Below are 19,708 nucleotides of genomic sequence, written 5' to 3' on the forward strand. Positions count from 1 at the left end.
AAACCATTTTGACAGTAGAGACCAGCCTAGAAATGCATGGCAACCCCATTGCAACTGGGTTTTCCACGCACCACCTTTCCCTCTGGGTTAGGGACCTGCATGTCTGTTCATTGACACAGCGGTTTGACACCTGCTATGACACCGGGAAACAGAGTCAGGCAGGAAGGCTTCCCACCCAGGGGAAACAGCCTGGTCCAGGCCGGGGCCGGAGAATACGAGCACCTAAGGGTGTTCTACTTCTGACATGTCCTAGCCCCGCCTGGGCGAGAGGCATTGCCGTCTCATCTGCCCAGTAATTATCCCAGGATTCTGGGCTCCTTTGACTGGTGCTGATATTTTTTCCTCCAGGGAGTTTAAAGGGAAGAAAAAAAATGGAAGAAGGAAAGTAGGGCATGCAGTGTTGGAGGAGGAGGCAGGGATGAGGTGTGTTAATACCCAACTGAGGAGTTTGCGAGGGGGAGGGGGAGGGGAGGGAGTGTTTAGGAGGCTGCGTCAGCTACTGGCTGTACAGAGTCTGAACGAATCTAGATAAGGTCATTCCAGGTCTCAAAAGTGAAATCTGGCCTCCCCTCCCGTGGGGGCCTAATTCCATTCTGGGTTGCCCCATTCCTCGGCTCCCTCTCTGCTTTCTGCTGAGTCATGCTCCTGGGTCCTCTCACTTGCTCCCTATTCTCGGCTTTATTTTCGCTCCTCCCTCACCCAGCCACCTCTCCCAGGATGTGAAGATTAGGGTGAGGAGGGCATCTTGGCAAGTGAGGAGGTGAGGTCTGGGGGGACTAACAAATCACTGAATTGTTACACAGATTCCCAGGTGTCTGAGCTCCTGGACTGTGGTGGCCAATGGGGATGGGACTCTTTTTTTTTTTTGCGGTACGCGGGCCTCTCACTGTTGTGGCCTCTCCCCTTGCGGAGCACAGGCTCTGGACGCGCAGGCTCAGCGGCCATGGCTCACGGGACCAGCCGCTCTGCGGCATCTGGGATCTTCCCGGACCGGGGCACGAGCCCGTGTCCCCTGCATCGGCAGGCGGACTCTCAACCACTGTGCCACCAGGGAAGACCTCTTTTTAAAAAAAAAAAAAAAAAATTTATTTTTTTGGCTGCGTTGGGTCTTCGTTGCTGTGTGTGGGCTTTCTCTAGTTGCGGCGAGCTGGGGCTACTCTTCATTGCAGTGCGTGGGCTTCTCATTGCCGTGGCTTCTCTCGTTGCAGAGCACGGGCTCTAGGCGCATGGCTTCAGTAGTTGTGGCGTGTGGGCTCAGTAGTTTTGGCTTGCCGGCTCTAGACCGCAGGCTCAGTAGTTGTGGCACACGGGCTTAGTTGCTCCGCGGCATGTGGGATCTTTGCAGACCAGGGCTCAAACCCGTGACCCCTGCATTGGCAGGCGATTCTTAACCACTGTGCCACCAGGGAAGTCCCGGGATGGGACACGTGATTCTGAAGTGTCCCTGCCCCACCCCCAGGGGTACTGGTGGAAAGGCAGTGGGGTGAGTAGGGAAGGAGGAACACTTATTTCAGACTGCAGTTCAGAGAAGTGACGGCTACTTTCTCGTCACGGGGCTGTGAGCAGGGTTTCTTAGAGGATGTGGGAAACTGGTCTTGGGGCGGGCAGAGCGAGGTCGGTTTTATAGACCCAGGAAAATCATGAAGCACCCCCTTCTACCTCTCCTATCCCTTCTACCTCCTGAGTCAGTCAGTGGCCCTTGACTATACATTAGAATCACCTGGAGAGGTGAAAAAACCACAGCATCTGGAGATTGAATTCAGCTGGTCTCCAGTAGAACTTTTTTCTTCAACTCCCCAGATGGTTCTAACATGTAGCCAGGGCTGAGGAGGTCTCTGAAGTAAATGTTTCTTCTTCCTGGACCTCAGGAGGGCTGGAGGCCTGCTTTCTTAGGTTACAAGATCATGAGAATCCTGGGTGTTTCCCTACCAGTGTCCTGACTAGCCCCCTCCTTTACAGCAAGACAACCTTGGCCCACAACTGTGTTCTTATTTAACAGCTGGGAGAGCAGGCCTGGAGGAGTTAGAGAACTTTCCCGGTGTGTCCCCAGGCCAGAGCCTTATCCATAGACCTCACGGATGACCCCCACAGTCATGATTTCTCTGTTCTAAAAATTCTAGAGAAATGACTTCTCCCCGCCCTATGTACCATCCCGTGTACCTTCTTGGACACACCCTATGCAACTAGGGGAAGGAATTTAGAACTTGGAATCAGAAGACCTGGATTTGAATCCTGGTTCTGCCAGGGGTGTTCTTGGTTGGACCCCATTCAAGAGTTGGTTATAATAATCCCTTTAGGTGTGGGGATGGAACAGAGAACATTCTTTGGAAACCTTAAGATGCCTTGCAAACTGTTAACCTCTGTGGAGCAGTTATCTCATCGGCATGTCATGACCCAGGGCTGTGTTCTAAATGGGGGGATGGGGGAGGGGAGAGAGAACAAACTAGTTCAGATTTAGGAAGGGGTGAGGTTGGCTGCCTCCTTTCTCTCCCCAGGATGAGTTTGGGCCTTGCGGGGAGCCTCGGGCCATCTCCTCCCCTTATACCCCAAACAGTGGGTCCTTAATCCTTTTTTCTGGTCACGGGTGGGTGAAGGATAAGGACTAAAGCAATCTGGGCACGGGGTTAGTGTGGTGGCCATCCTGGCACCTCCATTCTCCCTTCCTGGAGGCTGGTGGCCTCATTCCCTCTGTGGGTCTCCCTAGTGTGCTGTCTTCCCCCCAAGGCCTTCTGTGGGAGGGGAGCCTTCCCCATGGGTTTACCCTGCCCAGCTGGGCGTGGCCCCCGGCTGCTCCTGGGGGTGTGGCCTGTTGGGTCCTTCTGGGTGTTGAGGAGGCCCCAGAGAGCCCCCCATCCGCAAGGGGGAGGCAGCTTGTGTGACACCCCCTCCCTCACAGTGAGTGACTTTGTTTCGAGCTCAAGGTAAGGAATGGGAGGCCTGGGTTGGACAAGTGGCTTCCGTGTCCCAGGCCACCTTCCCTCTCAGCTACCTGCTGTCTCCCTCCTCCTTTCTGGACGTGCTTGTCTGGTGGCGTGGTTGCCAGTTGCCAAATGGCACCTGCCCTCCCAGTGACCCATCCAAGAGATGCTAGAGATGGCTGTTCCCGGATAGGCTTCCTTTGAGGGAGGGGTAGCAGGGAGGAGGTGGGGCCCAGCTGGGGCTTAGTGCCCTTCCCTGTGCCTTGCTGCCCAGCCGGTAGGCAGCTGCACCCCTGCAGGGGTCCTCCACCCTGGGGCTGAGTGTGGGACCTTGGAGGGGCACGTCCTTCCCTCCAGGCCTGTTTCCCAACCTGTGAATAAGAGGAGAATACCAGACCCCCAGGACTGTGGAGCCCATGTGGATGGAAAGGCTAGCAGTGTGCGCGGGTGTCAGAGAGGAGGGAGGGGATGGTCGAGGGGAGAGGGCTTGCTCTCCCCAGGTGGGCACTCCTCGCACCTCTCCCCCAGCCCCTGTTGTCGCAGGTGCCGTCCGGACGGAGGCGGTTCCTGAGGGAGCACGCGGCCCCCTTCTCTGCCTTCCTCACCGACAGCTTCGGCCGGCGCCACAGCTACCTGCGGATCTCCCTCACCGAGAAGTGCAACCTCAGATGTGAGTCGCCCTCCTGGGCTCCTGTCCCTCTGCTGCAGTAGCCCCTAAATCACCCCGTGTCTGGGAATCCTTCTCAATCCTCCCCATTCCTCTTTCTAGAAAACTCCACCTGCCCTTCTTCCTTGCTTGCCAGGTGGGGTTCATGGGCAGGGTAGGGGTCAAGGGTGAGTTTTATGATCCTGGAAGCTGGGTTCTACTTGGGATTAGGTTGGAGAACAGAATTGCTGTTGGGTTTAGGATTGAGGTTGGCCTGGGATCTCCCACTCTTCGGGGCTCTTTCCCCTCCCTCCTGTTTCCTTGCGGTCCCCACGGTTCAGGACATGGCATGGGGACTGCTGGACGGTGTAAACAAGTGAGATAGGCAGCAGTGGCAGCTATAAAGACACCCCAACCCCAGTCCCATGAGACGAGTTGTCTGGGGCCAGGCTAGTACACAGAGTCCTTGTTTCATAACCCCACGCGGAGTGCTCTGGGCCAGATCCACCGCTGGAGGGGCTTCCGAAGTGTGTTAGTCCATCTGTCCTGCCTTCCTTCCCTCCCTCCTTCTCTTCTTCCTTCCTTTCTCTCACTGTAGCTCACAATAAGAAATACATTTACTTCATGGCCCAGTAAATACGTGCATGTGTAGTAAATGTTTAACCAAACAATACCCATTACGTGCAGTACTGATGTTCTGATGTTGTTACCTAATCTGTTCCATCTTAAAAGACCAATTCTGGACCTTTCACTGATTTGACTGAATGACCCCCTAGCGGATCCTGACCACTGGTACTGATTAAACCCGTACCATGGGAACTGATGGGAGGAGGTGGTGCCCCCCTCACTGGCCAGGGCTTGCCTCATTTATCCCCTTCTGCTACCTTGCCCTGAACAGGTGGTACCTCAGCTTTCCAACCTGTGAAATGGGACTGATGATCGCCTGTAGGAGACAAACTGGGTGTGAGAACATGTGTAGCCACAGAGGAGAGCAGCTTTGCCCAGGCCAGGGAGCACCTCCCAGCCTCCTTCACCTTAGGACACATAGAGAAGGGTCCCTGTTTGTCAAAACCAGATGAAATGAAGGAGATGAACGATGGCAGAAGGAATGGGCCCAGGGCCCTGGCCTTTCATGTCTCGGCCTGCCCTACCTCCAGCCAGGCTGAGCTGTCAGCCTCATTTATCATCTTTAAGCCCTGAGGGACAGCAAGGCCAGTTGGGGAAGGGGTGTTAAATTTTGTAGGTGAGCGTGGTGAGCCCCAAAGAGAATCTGGCCTAGGGTTTGTGCCACCTCACACTTGGCCGGGTCTTTCCTCATGGCTGGGGTGGGGTTCAGGAGACACTTGTGGCCTGGTGGGGGAGTTGGGGACTGGTGACATCGCAGCCTGACCGCTGCAGTCACTTCCTTCCTCCACGTCCCCTCCCTCCCCTCAGGTCAATACTGCATGCCCGAGGAGGGTGTCCCTCTGACCCCCAAGGCAGACCTGCTGACCACAGAGGAGCTCCTAACCCTGGCCCGCCTCTTTGTGAAAGAAGGTGTAGACAAGATCCGACTCACGGGCGGGGAGCCGCTCATTCGGCCGGACGTGGTGGACATCGTGGGTGAGTTGACAAAAGTCGTCACCACCTCTCCCAGCTTGTGCCTCCTCCAGCTGGGCTCCAGTATTGATATCAGAAGCTAACACTCCTTTCGGGCATTATGCTCACAGAGTCCTACGCCTTCTGAGACAGGTACCATTCCTATTCCCATTTTGTAAAGAATTGAGGCACAAAGAAGTTCAGTAACTTGCCCAAGGTCACAAAGCTGGTAAGTGCCAGAGTCCAGTGGTTTGATGTCAAATTTAGACTAAAGTCCTCACCAGGGCTTGGAGGCCCACGTGATCTGGTTCCCGTCAACCGCAGAGACCTCTCTCCTGCCGCTTGACCTCCATCCTCCCCTGCATTCATGCTGCCGGGCCTTTGCACATGCTGTTCCCTTTGCCAGGAGCACAGGGCTCCCTGCCTGCCTCATTCAGGGGTCTGCTCCCGTGTCATCTCCTTGGGGAGACCTCCTTGGCTGCTCTGTCTAAATTCCCCCTCACATACCCCAGCTGCTGTGTCTCCCAGGAGTTGGTAGGGTACAGACCATGGACCAAAACCGGGCCACCACCTGTGTGTGTGCGGCCTGCAAGCTAAGAATAGTTTCTATATTTCTAAATGATTGAAAAAGAAAATCAAAAGAATAACATTTGTGGCACTTGAAAAAGAAAATCAAAGGAATAGCATTTGTGGCACTTGAAAATTGTATGAAATTTAAAATTCACTGTCCATTAATAAAGTTTTATTGGCACATAGCCACACCCACTCATTTACATATCTCCCCTGTTGCAGAGCTAAGTTGCCACAAAGACCATATGGCCAGCAAAGCCAAAAGTGTTTATTGTCTGGCCTTTTAACAGAAAAAGTGTGGCGATCCTACTCTACCACGTGGTGTTATTTGGTTGGTTTTTGTCTGTCTCCTCATTTACTAGCATGAAAGCTCTCATGGAGCTGGGCAGGTTCTGTTCACAGCTGTGTTTCGAGCACCTAGGGAAGCGCCTACACACGGTTGGGGCTCACTGATGTTTGCTGGATGAGTGAAGGTGGTTCAAAATATGATCTCTGAAGGATGACGTGTCCACGTGTGAATCTCAGCTGCACCTCATACTAGTAGTATATCTTTTTTTTTTTTGCAGTACGCGGGCCTCTCACTGTTGTGGCCTCTCCCGTTGCGGAGCACAGGCTCCGGACGCGCAGGTTCAGCGGCCATGGCTCATGGGCCCAGCCGCTCCACGGCATGTGGGGTCTTCCTGGACCGGGGCACAAACCTGTGTCCCTTGCATCGGCAGGCGGACTCTCAACCACTGCGCCACCAGGGAAGCCCTAGTAGTATATCTTGAGCAACTTTTAAAGTCCGTCCTAAGCCTTCAGACAGGGTAACCTACCTTATAGGGTGGACCTTGGGAGGAAATGAGAAGGAAATGCCCAGCTAGTGGCGAGTGCTGTGTATGGCCCAGCAGAGCCTCTTGCCATAGGCTGGTTCTAAGCCCCGAGGTCAGGCAGAGACCGTGAGCATTTAATTGTAAAAGATGGAATCCGGGGAAAATAAGTTTCCATGTTCTTGACTGCTGAGGCCCCTGCTCCAGCTGCTCGGGGTGGGATCCTCCAGCCCCCAGCTCTCTGCCTCACTTGCTGGTTCAGTAAACGTTCTCTGGAACGCCTTCTTACGTGCCCGGCACTGTGCTGGCGTCAGAGGGGAGTGAGCTGCAGGCCCAGCCTTCAGGGACCCCCAGCCCATTGGCGGAAGCAACCCCTGGAGCCTGCCGCCATCTGGTGAGGAGCCCAGGTGCTGTGGGAGCCCCGAGGAGGGGCCCAGGGACCCCTGCAAGCTCTTTCCTCCCTCTTTCCCTGTGGCCAGCTCCCTCCCACCCCCACCGATCACTTGACCTGGAATCCTGCCATCATTCCTAGACTACACGTGCTGGCCCAGGGGAGTTGACCTGACCCCCTGTTCAGGCAGCTCCTCAGAGCCTGAAAAGCAGCCTGGGTTCCAGGAAAGGGCCAAACCTGGCTGGCTGCCAGTCCCCAGCCCCCTCGGTCAGGGCACTTCATCTGCCCTCTGTCCAGGGCCTGTGGGCGAACCTGTGATCACTGCTGGTCAGAGAGGGGTGACTGCGCGCAGATGGAAGGATGCAGAGTCTCCACGGAAGCCACCACCTTGCTTAGTAGGAGGCCAGGGAGCCAGGAGAGGCGGCAGCCCTGTTCCCGCTCTGGGTTCTTCCACCCCCTGGCCGTGTGAACTTGTGCAGGTTCCTGCCCCACCCTGGGCCTCAGTGTCCTAATCTATGTGCTGGTCACCTCCCAGCCTTTCCTGCTCTGATGGCCCTGGGTTGTTGGTCCTGGCTGATAGCGTGAGGCTGGCAAGGGTTTATCACCACATAGACGCTGGTTAGGACAGGGACCAGCTGCAGTGACTGACTTTGGAGGATTTATCTCTTGCTTTAAGGGTGTGCGCTGATGGGGCAGGGGTGGGGTGGGGGGAACTCTACCCCTCCCCAAGCCCTCCCCCAGTGGTCCAAGACAAATGGCAGTTGCTATGTTTGCTAACACTTTGACATCTCCCAGCCTAGCTCCTTTGATCCTCCCCAGGGGTACTTCAGAGCAAAATCACCCCGAAGGGCAGGGCAGGTGGGGCTATTAGGGAAGAAGGGCTGGGGTAAGCGGAGGGGCATGTTCATAAGCGCTTGTCCCGCCCTCCCAGCTGAGAGTTTCGAGGGACCCCACCCCAAGGGCGCAGAGTGAAGGGGCTGCCGGTTTCACCAAGCAGGCTGTCCTGGTCACTCGGGGTCCCTGCCTGAGGCTGTCAGCCCCGGGACTGGTGTTGTCGATCTCCACCTGAGAAGACAGCTCAGCTCTCCGTCAGCCGTCTGTGATCCCCTCCACCAACCCCAAGACGCTCCGGCACTCCTCCATCCCGGCTTGTGTATGAACAAGTTCCTCTCCTCCCTCCTTTTCTTGGGGGTAAGGCAGTGCTGTCCAATCCAGCTTTCTGGGGTGATGGAGATGTTCTCTGTCTCTGTTGTCTGATAAGGTAGCCAGCCTTGGGCTTCACAAGCGGCTGTTGTGACTGAGGAACTGAATTCGGAACTTTATTTTCATTGATGTAAATGCCCACGTGTAGTTAGCGGCTGCCACGTTGGATGGTGAAGGTTTGAGATTTTCCAAAAGAAATTAAAAGAGGGGAACTATAGGCACGCCTTACTTTATGGTGCTTTGCTTTGCTGCCCTTCACAGATACTGCGCTTTTTTACAAATTGAAGGTTTGTGGCAACCCTGCATCGAGCAAGTCTATCGGTGCCGTTTTTCCAACAGCATTTGCTCACTTTGTATCTCTGTGTCACAGTTTGGTAATTCTCACAATGTTTCCAACACTTTCATTAGTTTTGTTACGGTGATCTGTGATCAGTTATCTTTGTTACTACTGCAACTCCTTGAAGGCTTAATAGTAGTAATTTTTAGCAATAAAGTATTTTTTAATAAAAGTATGTACATTTTTTTAGACTAATGCTATTGCACACTTAATAGACTAAAGGATAGTGTAGACATAACTCTTACATGCACTGGGAAACCAGGAAAATCCATGTGAGTTGCTTTACTGTGATACGTGCTTTATTGCGGTGGTCTGGAACCAAACCCACAATATCCCCAAGGTATGCCTGTAAACATACAAGTATCAATACTGTGATAGTGTTGGCAGTGTTTGCAGAGGAAGGATTTTGGATTCTAATTTCAAGGCTGACTTCCGCTGTCAGATGACAGCTTAGTTGGAGAATCACTTAGTCCTGCAGGCTTTCCCTGTTTTGTCCTTCCTTCCTCCCTTCCTTTCTTCCGTTATGTTGAAGAAATGAATTATGGAGCATCCAGTTCTCACAGCTTAGAGCCCATAAGAGGCCTAATGCAATGGAGAGCAGCCATTAAAGGTTTTTGAAATGGCGTGAAGTTTTTTGTTTCATTTTATTTTTGATGGACTCTAGTTACCTAGAATTAGATTAAATCGCAATCCTGGGTTTGTGACATAATCTCATTATTGATCCGTGCATGGCCTTTTTTACTTTATTCATACAAATTTATTTACATGTTTTAATAATGTTATGAATTCCTAAGGAAACCCACTACCTCATCAATTTTTTTTGGAAGAATCAGAACCCTGGCAAGAATCTTTAACCACCTCTGTGGACTTTCCTACCCTGTACTTCCTCCCTCCCAAGGAAACACTCCTAAACGTGGTGTTTATCATTCCCTTGCTTTTTAAAACTGAGATGGTGTTTTTGAACTTTAAAAGAATCGTGCTGTGTGCAGTCTTTCAGGAATTACTCTTTTGATGCAACTGAAATTAACATACGTCATCCAGAGCTGCAGTTCATTTTCTCTGCGATCTCCTGTTCCGTTAGATGAATATACCACACTTCCTGTTAGTGAACATTTGGGTTGTTTCCAGTTTATTGATATCATAAACAGTGCTGCTTTAAATACTTGTATTCTCATCCATGTGTCTTGGTATACAATTTCTCTAGGAGTGGAATTCGCTGGGTTACTGAATATGTGAATGTTTAATCTTGGCAAACAATTTGGCATTGTCTTACAGTGGTTGCGCCACTTTACACTCTCCCCAGCAGTACATAAGGATCCCCTGGATCCTCCCCAACATTCAGTATTATCATTCTGGACTTTTGCCAGTGGATTGGGTATAAAATGCTATTTTATTGTGGTCTTGATTTGTGCTTCTTTGTTTAGAATGAGGTCAGTCATCTTGTCACCTATTAGCCATGTATATTTATTTTTCTCTTTAATACCAAATCGTATCATGTGCCTGTTTTTCTATTTGGTTATTTATCCTTTCATATTGGTTTGTTCCAAGTTCTTCATGTATGTTGCAAATGTCTTCTTCCAATTTGAAAAGCAAGCCATACTTTGTGTAACAATTCTTTTGGCAATAGTAGTTCTTGAATTGGTCAGTTCTGTCTTTTATGGTTAGTGCTTTTTGTACTCATTAATGAAACACCTCACCCGAGGTCAGAACAACTACCTATGTTTCTACTAGAATATTTAAAGTTTTGCTTTTTGCTTTTAAGTCTTTAATCTGTGGATAATTTCAGGGACTCCAGTTTCATATTTTTCCATGTGAATGGTCATTTTTTCTAGTTCCTTTTACTAAATCGTTCCCACTTCCTCCATAAATCTACCATGTGTGCATTGGTCTGTTTTGGGTCCTGTTCTATTCAGTTTGTCTGTCTCTGTGTCAATATCATACAGTCTTAATCTCCGTAGCTTCATAATAAGTCCATTATCTGATAAGGCAAGTCCTTTTTATTCTTCAGCAGTGCTTTAGCTATTCTAAGCTTTGTCCATCCATGGAAATTTTAGAATCTGCCTACCAAGTTCCCTGGAAAATTCTGTTGGGATGTTTTTCCCTTTTTTTATTGTGTTAAAATACACATAAAATTTACCAACTTATTTAAATATACAGCTCATTGGTATTAAGTATTCACATTCACATTTATGCAGCCATCACTACCATCTATTTACAGTCTCCTGTAAATCTGAAAATCTGTTTCTATCAAATAATGACTCCCATTCTCCTCTTCCCCAGCCCCTGGCAACCACGATTATACTTTCTAGCTTTATGATTTTGGCTACTGTAAGAACCTCGTATAAGTGGAATCACGCAGTATTTGTCTTTTTGTGATTGGCTTATTTCACTTAGCATAATGTCCTCGAGGTTCATTCATGCTGTGGCATATTGAGGAATTTCTTTTAAAGGCTGAATTATATTCCACTGTATGAATACACTACATTTTGGTAATTCATTCATTGTTCAACTTGGGTTGCTTCCATGTTTTAGCTATTGTGAATAATGCTGCTATGATCATGGATGTACAGATATTTCTTTGAGACCCTGCTTTCAATTCTTTTGGGTTTATACGCAGAAATGGAATTGCTGGATCATGTGGTAATTCTGGGTTTTCTGAGGAACTTCAATACTGTTTTCCACAGTGGCTATACCATTTTGCATTCTTATCAACAGTGCAGAAGGGTTCCAGTTTCTCCACATCCTCACCAACACTTGTTGTTTTCTGGTTTTTTGTTTTTTTTTTTATCGTAGCCATCCTAGTAAGTGTGAGGTAGTATTGCATTGTAGTTTTGATTTGTATTTCCATAGTGGTTAGTGATGTTGAGCATCTTGTCATGTGTTTATTGGCCATTAATATATCTTCTTTGGAAAAATGTCTCTTTGAGTCCTTTGCCCATTTTTGAATTGGGTTGTTTCTGTTGTTGTTGAATTTTAGTTCTCTGTTATTCTAGATATTAATCCCTTAACATGTATATGATTTTCAGATATCTCCCCCATTCTGTAGGTTGCCTTTTTGCTCTGTGGATAGTGTCTTTTATGTACAATTTTTTAAAATTTTCATGAAGTCCAGTTTGTTTTTTCTTTTGTTGCCAGTGCCTTTGGGTCATTGGATTTGGCAGTGATTTCTTGGATATGTTATGAAGCTTTATTCCTATGATTTCTTCTCAGAGTTTTATTGTTTTACATTTAGGTCCAACTGCATTCTTTTGCATGCGAATATCCAGTTTTCCCAACACCATTTGTTGAAATGTCCTGTCCCCATTGAATGGTCTTGACACCCTTGTCAAAACTCGTTTGACCATATATGTGAGGATTTACTTCTGGGCTCTGTTTTATTCCATTCGTCTTTATGTCTGTCTTTATGCCAATCCCACACATTTGATTACTGTAGCTTTGTAGGAAGGTTTGAAATTGAAATGTGAGACCTCCAGTTTTTTGTTCTTTTTCAAGATGATTTGGGGTCCCTTGAGATTCCATATGAATTTTAGGATGGGTTTTTCTATTTATACAAAAGATATCATTGGGATTTTGTTAAGGACTGCATTGAATCTGTAGATTGCGTTGGGTAGTATTGACATTTTAACAATATTAAGTCTTCTAATTCATGAACATGGGATGTGTTCCCATTTATTTATGTCTTTTTAAATTTATTTCAGCAGTGTTTTGTAGTTTTCATTGTACAAGGCTTTCACCTCTTTGGTTAAGTTAAATCCTAAGTATTTTATTCTTTCTGATGCTGTTGTAAATGGAATAGTTTCTGTAATTCCCTTTGTTCATTGTTTGTGTATCTGTTGGGATTTCATTGCATTGTATCAAGTTGGGGGAATTGACAGCTTTTTTGTTCACATCTTCACCTTCCCACAGCCATTTCCCTCCTTTGCCCCGTTCTTTGCTCTAGGTAGTTGGCCCCTAGGGACTACATCACCCAGGGTCCCTTGCCTGTTGGGTTCCTGATGGGTTTGACCAATGAGATTAGGTTTTTGTTTTGTTTTTTTTTCCTGCTCCCTGCTCTGTTTCTATGCTGGGTTTTTGACTGTAGCTAAGTTCCCTTCAGAGCTAAAACTCCTACAGGGCAGCCAGTCTTCCATGGTGACTTAACTGGACTCCTAACTTAATTTCCTCCCCAGGTCCTTTTGGCCCTAGGCATGGTTATGGATCCCTAGTGTTTCTAGTCTGAGTGCTGTACTATTCATTGTTGAGACCATTAAGTCTGCCCACACCTTTGTGAGTAGTCCTTTCATTAAATTCTTTATTTTAACCATCTGGGATGAATTCTGCTTTATGCTAGGATCCTGAGAGTTACAGTGTCATGTTTAAAATTATATTTTCTATTATTGTCGTGGTTGACATTCTTTTTTTTTTTTTTGCGGTATGCGGGCCTCTCACTGTTGTGGCCTCTCCCGTTGCGGAGCACAGGCTCCGGGCGCGCAGGCTCGGCGTCCATGGCTCACGGGCCCAGCCGCTCCGCGGCATGTGGGATCTTCCCGGACCGGGGCACGAACCCGTGTCCCCTGCATCGGCAGGTGGACTCTCAACCACTGCGCCACCAGGGGAAGCCCTAATTATACACTTTCTTAATGTGTGTTAGGATGATCTATGATTTTTCATTTTTACTCTGTTACTCAGAATGACATTGATAGCTTTTCTGATATTGTACCTGGAATACACTCAACCTAGGCATGGTCTGCTATGCTTTTGTCTACTGTTAGGTTCAGCTTGTTAATATTTTGTGTAAGTTTTTGCATTTATATCCGTGAGTGAATTGGGTGTATGATTTTTCTTTTTCATGCCTGCCTTAACTGATTTGTGGTATTAAATTTCAAAGAATGAGTTAGGTAGTGTATCAGGCTGCTAAAACAGAATACCACAAATTGGGTAGCTTATGAACAGCAAATGATTTCTCACAGTTCTGTAGGCTGGAATTCAAGATAAGGGTGCCAACATGGTCAGGTGTGGGCTCTCTTCTGGGTCACAGACTTTTCATTGTATTCTATCTTCATAAGGCAGAAGATGCTGGGGAGATCTGTAGGATCTTTTTTATAAGAGCACTAATCCTTCCATCCTTATGACCTAATCACCTCCTAAAAGCTCCACCTTCCAACACCATCACATTGGTGTAATCACTTCTTTAAAAGTTTGGTAGAGCTCACGTGTAAATTGTCTGTGCCTGGTATTTTATTTGCAGGGAGATTTTTTTTTTTTTTTTTTTTTTTGCAGTACACGGGCCTCTTACTGTCGTGGCCTCTCCCGATGCGGAGCACAGACTCTGGACACGCAGGCCCAGCGGCCATGGCTCACAGGCCCAGCAGCTCCGCGGCACGTGGGATCCTCCTGGACCGGGGCACGAACCCGTGTCCCCTGCATCAGCAGGCGGACTCCCAACCACTGCGCCACCAGGGAAGCCCTTGTAGGGAGATTTTTAATTGCATCTTCAATTTCTTTAATAGTTACTGTATTATTCAAGTTCTCTACTTTTGGAGTCAGTTTTGATAGTTTTTTTTTTTAATTTGTCATTATGTCAGTTGTATGAAATTGTTGGTAATATTTTCTTATTATCTTTTTATCTTAGTTTTACTTGCAGTTTTGTCTTTTTTATTCTTAATGTGGTTTATTTGTGTCTTCATCTCTTTTTGTTGTTAAGTCTTGCAAGAGATTTGTCCATTGTGCTATTCTTAAACCAACTTTTGAACTTGTTGAACCTCTTATTGTGTATTCATATTCTATTTCATTATTTCTGTTTCTGTCCTAATGTAGCCTATTGTTTTCATAACATTTAGTTCTAAGTATTTCTTAATTTTTATTCTGATTTTTTCTTTGATCTATGAGATATTTAGCAGTGTTTTTAATTTCAAAATATGAGGATTTTAATTCATATTTTTATTAAAGTATAATTATATTGTGGTCAGAGAATCTTATCTCTATGAAACTTATCCTTTTAAATTTATTGAGGATTGCTTTATGACGTAGTATATAGGCAGTTTTTATAAATGTTTTTTATATACTTGAGCTTGTCCTTTAATTATTACATGAAGAAGTCTATATTTGTTCATTGGATCCAGCTGGTTAATTTTATTTCCCAAACCTTTGGTTATGTCAATCTTGGCTGGCTTTTTATCTGCTTGGCCTGCCAATAATAAATAAGTAGGTGGTTTTGTTAGTTTCTCCCAGAGGTCCTGTTGCTTTTATTTTATCTATAGTTGAGGTGATTTTATTAGGTTCATATGTGGTTAGAATTGTTATATCTTCTTCATAAATTGGATCTTTTATCACTGTGTAGTAGGTCTCTCTCCATGATGATACTTTTAGTCTTAAGGTCTATGTATTTTATTTTACTAAAGCTATATCAGCTTGCTTTTAGCTTTAGTGTGCTGTTTTATCTGTTTTCATCTATTCATTTTAAACCTTTCTGTATTCTTATACTTTAGATATGTCTCTTATAATAGCACATAGCTGTTACTTTGATCAAATTTGACAATCTTTGACTTTTAACTGGCAAGTTTATTCTAGTTGCCTTTGTTGTAATTGTTGAAATAGTTGGACTCATTTCTACACTTTTTTTCTGTCATGCTTTTTTTGTGCTTCTTTTTCCTCCTTTTTGACTTTTAAATAAATGACCCTCCCCCTTTTTTCTTCCTCACAAGGCAAAAAGTTTAGCACACTCTTAGGCCCTTGATTTTTTTCAACCCTCCCCCACCTGTATTGTTCATATTTTCTATAATTTTTCTTTCAGGTCATTACAAATAGTCTGCCCCTCTGTATCTCTTGTAAGCACACGCTCTGCCTTTTAAGATAACAACAAACTTTACCAATGTATTTGATCATTCATAATTTCCATAATTCTTACAGCATCTCCTGAATTTGTTTCTCTTCTTATTTGAATATTTCCTCTAAAAGTTTTTTTGTTTTTGCGGCACACGGGCCTCTCACTGTTGTGGCCTCTCCCATTGCGGAGCAACCGGCTCCGGACGCACAGGCTCAGTGTCCATGGCTCATGGGCCCAGCCGCTCCGCGGCATGTGGGATCTTCCCAGACCGGGGCACGAACCCGTATCCCCTGCATTGGCAGACGGACTCTCAACCCCTGCGCCACCAGGGAAGCCCCCTCTAAAAGTTTTTTGATGTGAGTCTAATGGTGACTCTAATTTTGATGGTGAATCTAATTAAATCTGACATACCAGGTAGTTTTTTTTAATGTTTTAAAGTAGTAGTTTTATAATATTTTGAATGCTTTTAAAATCTTATGTCCAAGGTTCATTCCTTCATTATGTTAAGAATGTCACTGCATTGTCTCCTTACAGTCAGTCTGGCTGTTGAGAAAAGTCTGATGTCAGTCTGGGTTTTGCTCTTGGTAATACACACTTCTTCTCTGGAAGTTATTAGAGTGTTGCCTTTGTTATTTGATTTTCTTAAATTTTACTGTAATGTGTCTAGGATAGGCTTTTCCTCATCTGTCCTGTTGGCATTCAGTGACATCGTCCTTTCATTCTATTACGTTTGCGTTACATTTGGGGAAACTTTTCTTCATTACTCTGTTATGTTTTCAGATATTCCTTCCTTCTCTCCAGTTTAATTTTTTTCTGGGACTTCTATTATCTGGATGTTGCTCCTTCTACTTAGGGCCTCCACAGTTCTTAAAATATATTTTGGTATCTTACTCTCTTCCTCTTTTTCCTGGGAGAGCCCTTTAATCTTACCTCCCAACTCATCAATTTCTCCTATGTTGATATTACCATTTAACTTATTTCTTGTGTTCTTTATTTCACAATACTGTTTTTTTTTGTTGTTTTTTTTTTTAACATCTTTATTGGAGTATAATTGCTTTACATTGTTGTGTTTGTTGCTGTTGTATAACAAAGTGAATCAGCTATACGTATACATATATACCCATATCCCCACCCTCTTGTGTCTCCCTCCCACCCTCCCTATCCCACCCCTCTAGGTGGTCACAAAGTGCCAAGCTGATCTCCCTGTGCTATGTGGTTGCACCCCACTAGCTATCTATTTTATTTTTTATTTTTTATTTTTATTTTTATTTTTTTTTAAACATCTTTATTGGGGTATAATTGCTTTACAATGGTGCGTTAGTCTCTGCTTTATAACAAAGTGAATCAGTTATACATATCCATATGTTCCCATATGTCTTCCCTCTTGCGTCTCCCTCCCTCCCACCACAATACTGTTTTTAACTACTACTTTCCCTTGTTCCCTTTTATAATGAAACATTTTGTTTCATATTGTTAATATCTTCTGTTATTTCTTTTATTGTATTTATGTTTATCTTACATTCTTGGTCTGTTTGATCATTTCTTTTCTATTGATATATATAGAGGGTTGGGGGTGTTTGGGGTTTTTTTGTTTTGTTTTGTTTTTGGTGGGGGAAGCACTGATTGTACTTCTCAAGGGTCTCCTTAGTTTAGGCAGTAAGTTTGTTCCCCTGAGGATATTAGCTATTCTGTATGGCACTGCTTAATGGGAAAAGGTTTAAGGCCAGATCTTAGTCTTCAATAGACCCAGTGAGCTCAAGATCCCAGAAAATCACAGTTATTCACTCATGTTTGTAATCTCCCCACCAGTGACCAGCCTGGCCACGTAGGACAGCGCAGGTTGTGTACTTGCATAACTCTGGGAGATGCTGTTGACTTAGAATGTGATGAGAATGGCACCTCCTGGAGTGATGTAATATGACAGACCTTCACCTTCAAACCCTCGGAGAGAAGCAGATTTGGAAGGAGGCAGTTACTCTCCATTTTAATCCACCAGTCCTGGGGCTTTGGAGGGGGAGGGTGGAGGGATGAATCCCAGCAGGGCTTTGGCAGCTTCCCTGAGCTGACCTCCTAAGCTAGTTCTCTGGAGCTCTTACCACCAAATTCTTCAGGAAGGGGACAGCATTGATTGTACTGAGGCATCAGTGGATGAGGGTAAGGAGAGAGCTTGAACTGCCTTGCTTTCCTTTAACTGCTTCCATTCTCTGCCAGTCTACTTCAACCCCAGGCTACACACCCCCTCCCCCATACCAGCTCAAAAGGACTGTCCATCTTCCTGTGAGTTTCTCGAGATTGTCTTTTTTTTTTTTAAGTTCCTGGATTCTGTGTTTCTTCAGGGTTGATTTGGTGGAGGGAGCCAAAAACTACTACTAATTTTCCATATTGTCAGAGTCCCAGAGGAAAGTTCTTTTCTTTGTTTTTAAAACAACAACTTTTATTTTTAAACTTTTATTTTCTTACTACAAAAGTAATACATGTTTATTTCAGATAAGCAAAAATAGTATCACTACTGCCCAACTGTAACCACCGTCAACATTTTGGTTTGGCGACCTTCCTGTCTTTTTTCTTTGCACCTAGTTTTCAACTACTGTTTTTAACCTGCCCTCTGGATTTAATGTGACATGTGTATTTCCCAACATCCTAACTTATTCTTTTACAGAGTCATTTTTAGTTGCATAATACTCCATCATCATTTAGACAAAGCATGATTTAGCCAGTTTTCTGTTGTTGGCCATCTGGATGTTTTCCTACATCCCTTTATTGTTTGGTTTGGTTTTTTGGTGTGTGGTTTTTTTTTTTTTTTGGTTTTATTTAGATTCCACATATAAGTTAGATTATATGGTATTTGTCTTCTCTGTCTGACTTATTTCATTTAGCATAATGCCCTCAAGGGCTATCCATGTTGTCACAAATGGCAAGATTTCCTTCTTTTTTATGGCTGAATGATATTCCATTACACACACACACACACACACACACACACACACACACACACACACACCACGTTTTCCTTATCCATTCATCCATTGATGGACAAATCTTGGTTATTATAAATAATGCTACAGTGAACATAGGGATGCATATATCTTTTTGAGTTAATGTTTTCACTCTCTTTGGATAAATACCCAGAAGTGGAATTGCTGATCATATGGTTGTTCTGTTTTTAATTTTTTAAGGAATTTCTGTGCTCTCTTCTATAGTGGCTGCAGCAATTTACATTCCCACCAGCAGTGCACAGGGGTTCCCTTTCCTCCACATTCTTTCCAGCACTTGTTTTTTCCTGTCTTTTTGATCATAGCCATTCTAACAAATGTGAAGTGATATCTCATTGTGATTTTGATCTGCATTTCCCTGGTGATTAGTAATGTTGAGCACCTTTTCATATACCTATTGGCCATCCGTGTATCTTCTTTGGAAAAATGTCTATTCAGATCCTCTGCCCATTTTTTAATAGGTTTTTTTTTTTTAGTGTTATATGAGTTCTTCATATATTTTGGATATCAACCCTTTATCAGATGTATCATTTGCAAATATCTTCTGCCATTCAGTAGGTGGACTTTCCATTTCGTTTGCTGTGTGGGAGCGTTTTCGTTTGATGTAGCCCCACTTACTTTTGCTTTTGTTGCCTTTGCTTTTGGTGTCCAATCCAAAACATCACCAAGACCAATGTCAAAGGGGCTTACTGCATGTTTCCTCTTAGGAGTTTTATGGTTTCAGATCAACATTTAATCCATTTTGAGTTAATTTTTGTGTATGGTGTAATATAGTGGTCCAGTTTCATTCATTTGTACTTGGCTATGCAGTTTTCCTGGCACCATTTAGTGAAGAGACTGTCCTTTCCATTCTTGTCTCCTTTGTTATAAATTAATTGACTGTATGTGCATGGCTTTATTTCTGGGCTCTATTCTGTTCCATTGATCCATGTGTTTTTTTATGCCAATACCATACTGTTTTGATTGCTATAGCTTTGTAATATGGTTTGAAATCAGCGAGCATGATGCTTCCAGCTTTGTTCTCCTTTCTCAAGATTGCTTTGACTATTGAGAGTCTTCTATGGTTCCATACATACTTTAAGATTGTTTGTTCTATATCTGTGAAAAATGCCATTGGAATTTTGATAGGGATTGCATTGAATCTGGAGATTGCTTTGGGTAGTACAGGACATTTTAACAATATCAATTCTTCTAATCCATGAGCAGAGAATATCTTTCCATTTATCAGTATTTGTGTTGTCTTCAATTTCTTTCATCAGCGTGTTAACGGTTTTCAGTGTACAAGTCTTTCACCTCCTTGGTTAAATTGATCCCTAGGTATTTTATTCTTTTTGATGCAATTGTAAGTTGTTTTCTTAATTTCTGTTTCTGATAATTTGTTACTAGTGTATGAAAATGCAATGAAGTTTTGCATATTAATTTTGTATCCTGCAACTGTGCTGAATTTGTTGATTAGTT

At 45.0% G+C, this 19,708-nt stretch overlaps 1 protein-coding gene across 12 annotated transcripts in view; it reads left to right on the top strand.

Moving 5' to 3' along the window:
- The window catches only part of MOCS1 (molybdenum cofactor synthesis 1), a 75,741-nt gene that overhangs the window by 43,542 nt on the left and 12,491 nt on the right, over window positions 1-19,708 (top strand). For 8 of the 12 annotated variants that reach the window (XR_003796718.1, XM_029242909.1, XM_029242905.1 and 5 more), the window contains 2 exons: window positions 3,447-3,588; window positions 4,999-5,166. Coding sequence is in view for 10 of the 12 variants with exons in the window: in XM_029242905.1 (XP_029098738.1) it covers window positions 3,447-3,588; window positions 4,999-5,166 (310 nt within the window). In the remaining 2 variants the exon portion in view is untranslated. Of the gene's footprint in view, window positions 1-3,446; window positions 3,589-4,998; window positions 5,167-8,054; window positions 8,066-19,708 lie in introns of those variants that run through there. The other 4 variants (XM_029242906.1, XM_029242908.1, XM_029242915.1 and 1 more) reach the window with 2 other exon arrangements.

The sequence above is a fragment of the Monodon monoceros genome, unplaced genomic scaffold (assembly GCF_005190385.1).
Source record: "Monodon monoceros isolate NGI ecotype Baffin Bay Population unplaced genomic scaffold, NGI_Narwhal_1 Super_Scaffold_3, whole genome shotgun sequence".
Taxonomy (NCBI): domain Eukaryota; kingdom Metazoa; phylum Chordata; class Mammalia; order Artiodactyla; family Monodontidae; genus Monodon; species Monodon monoceros.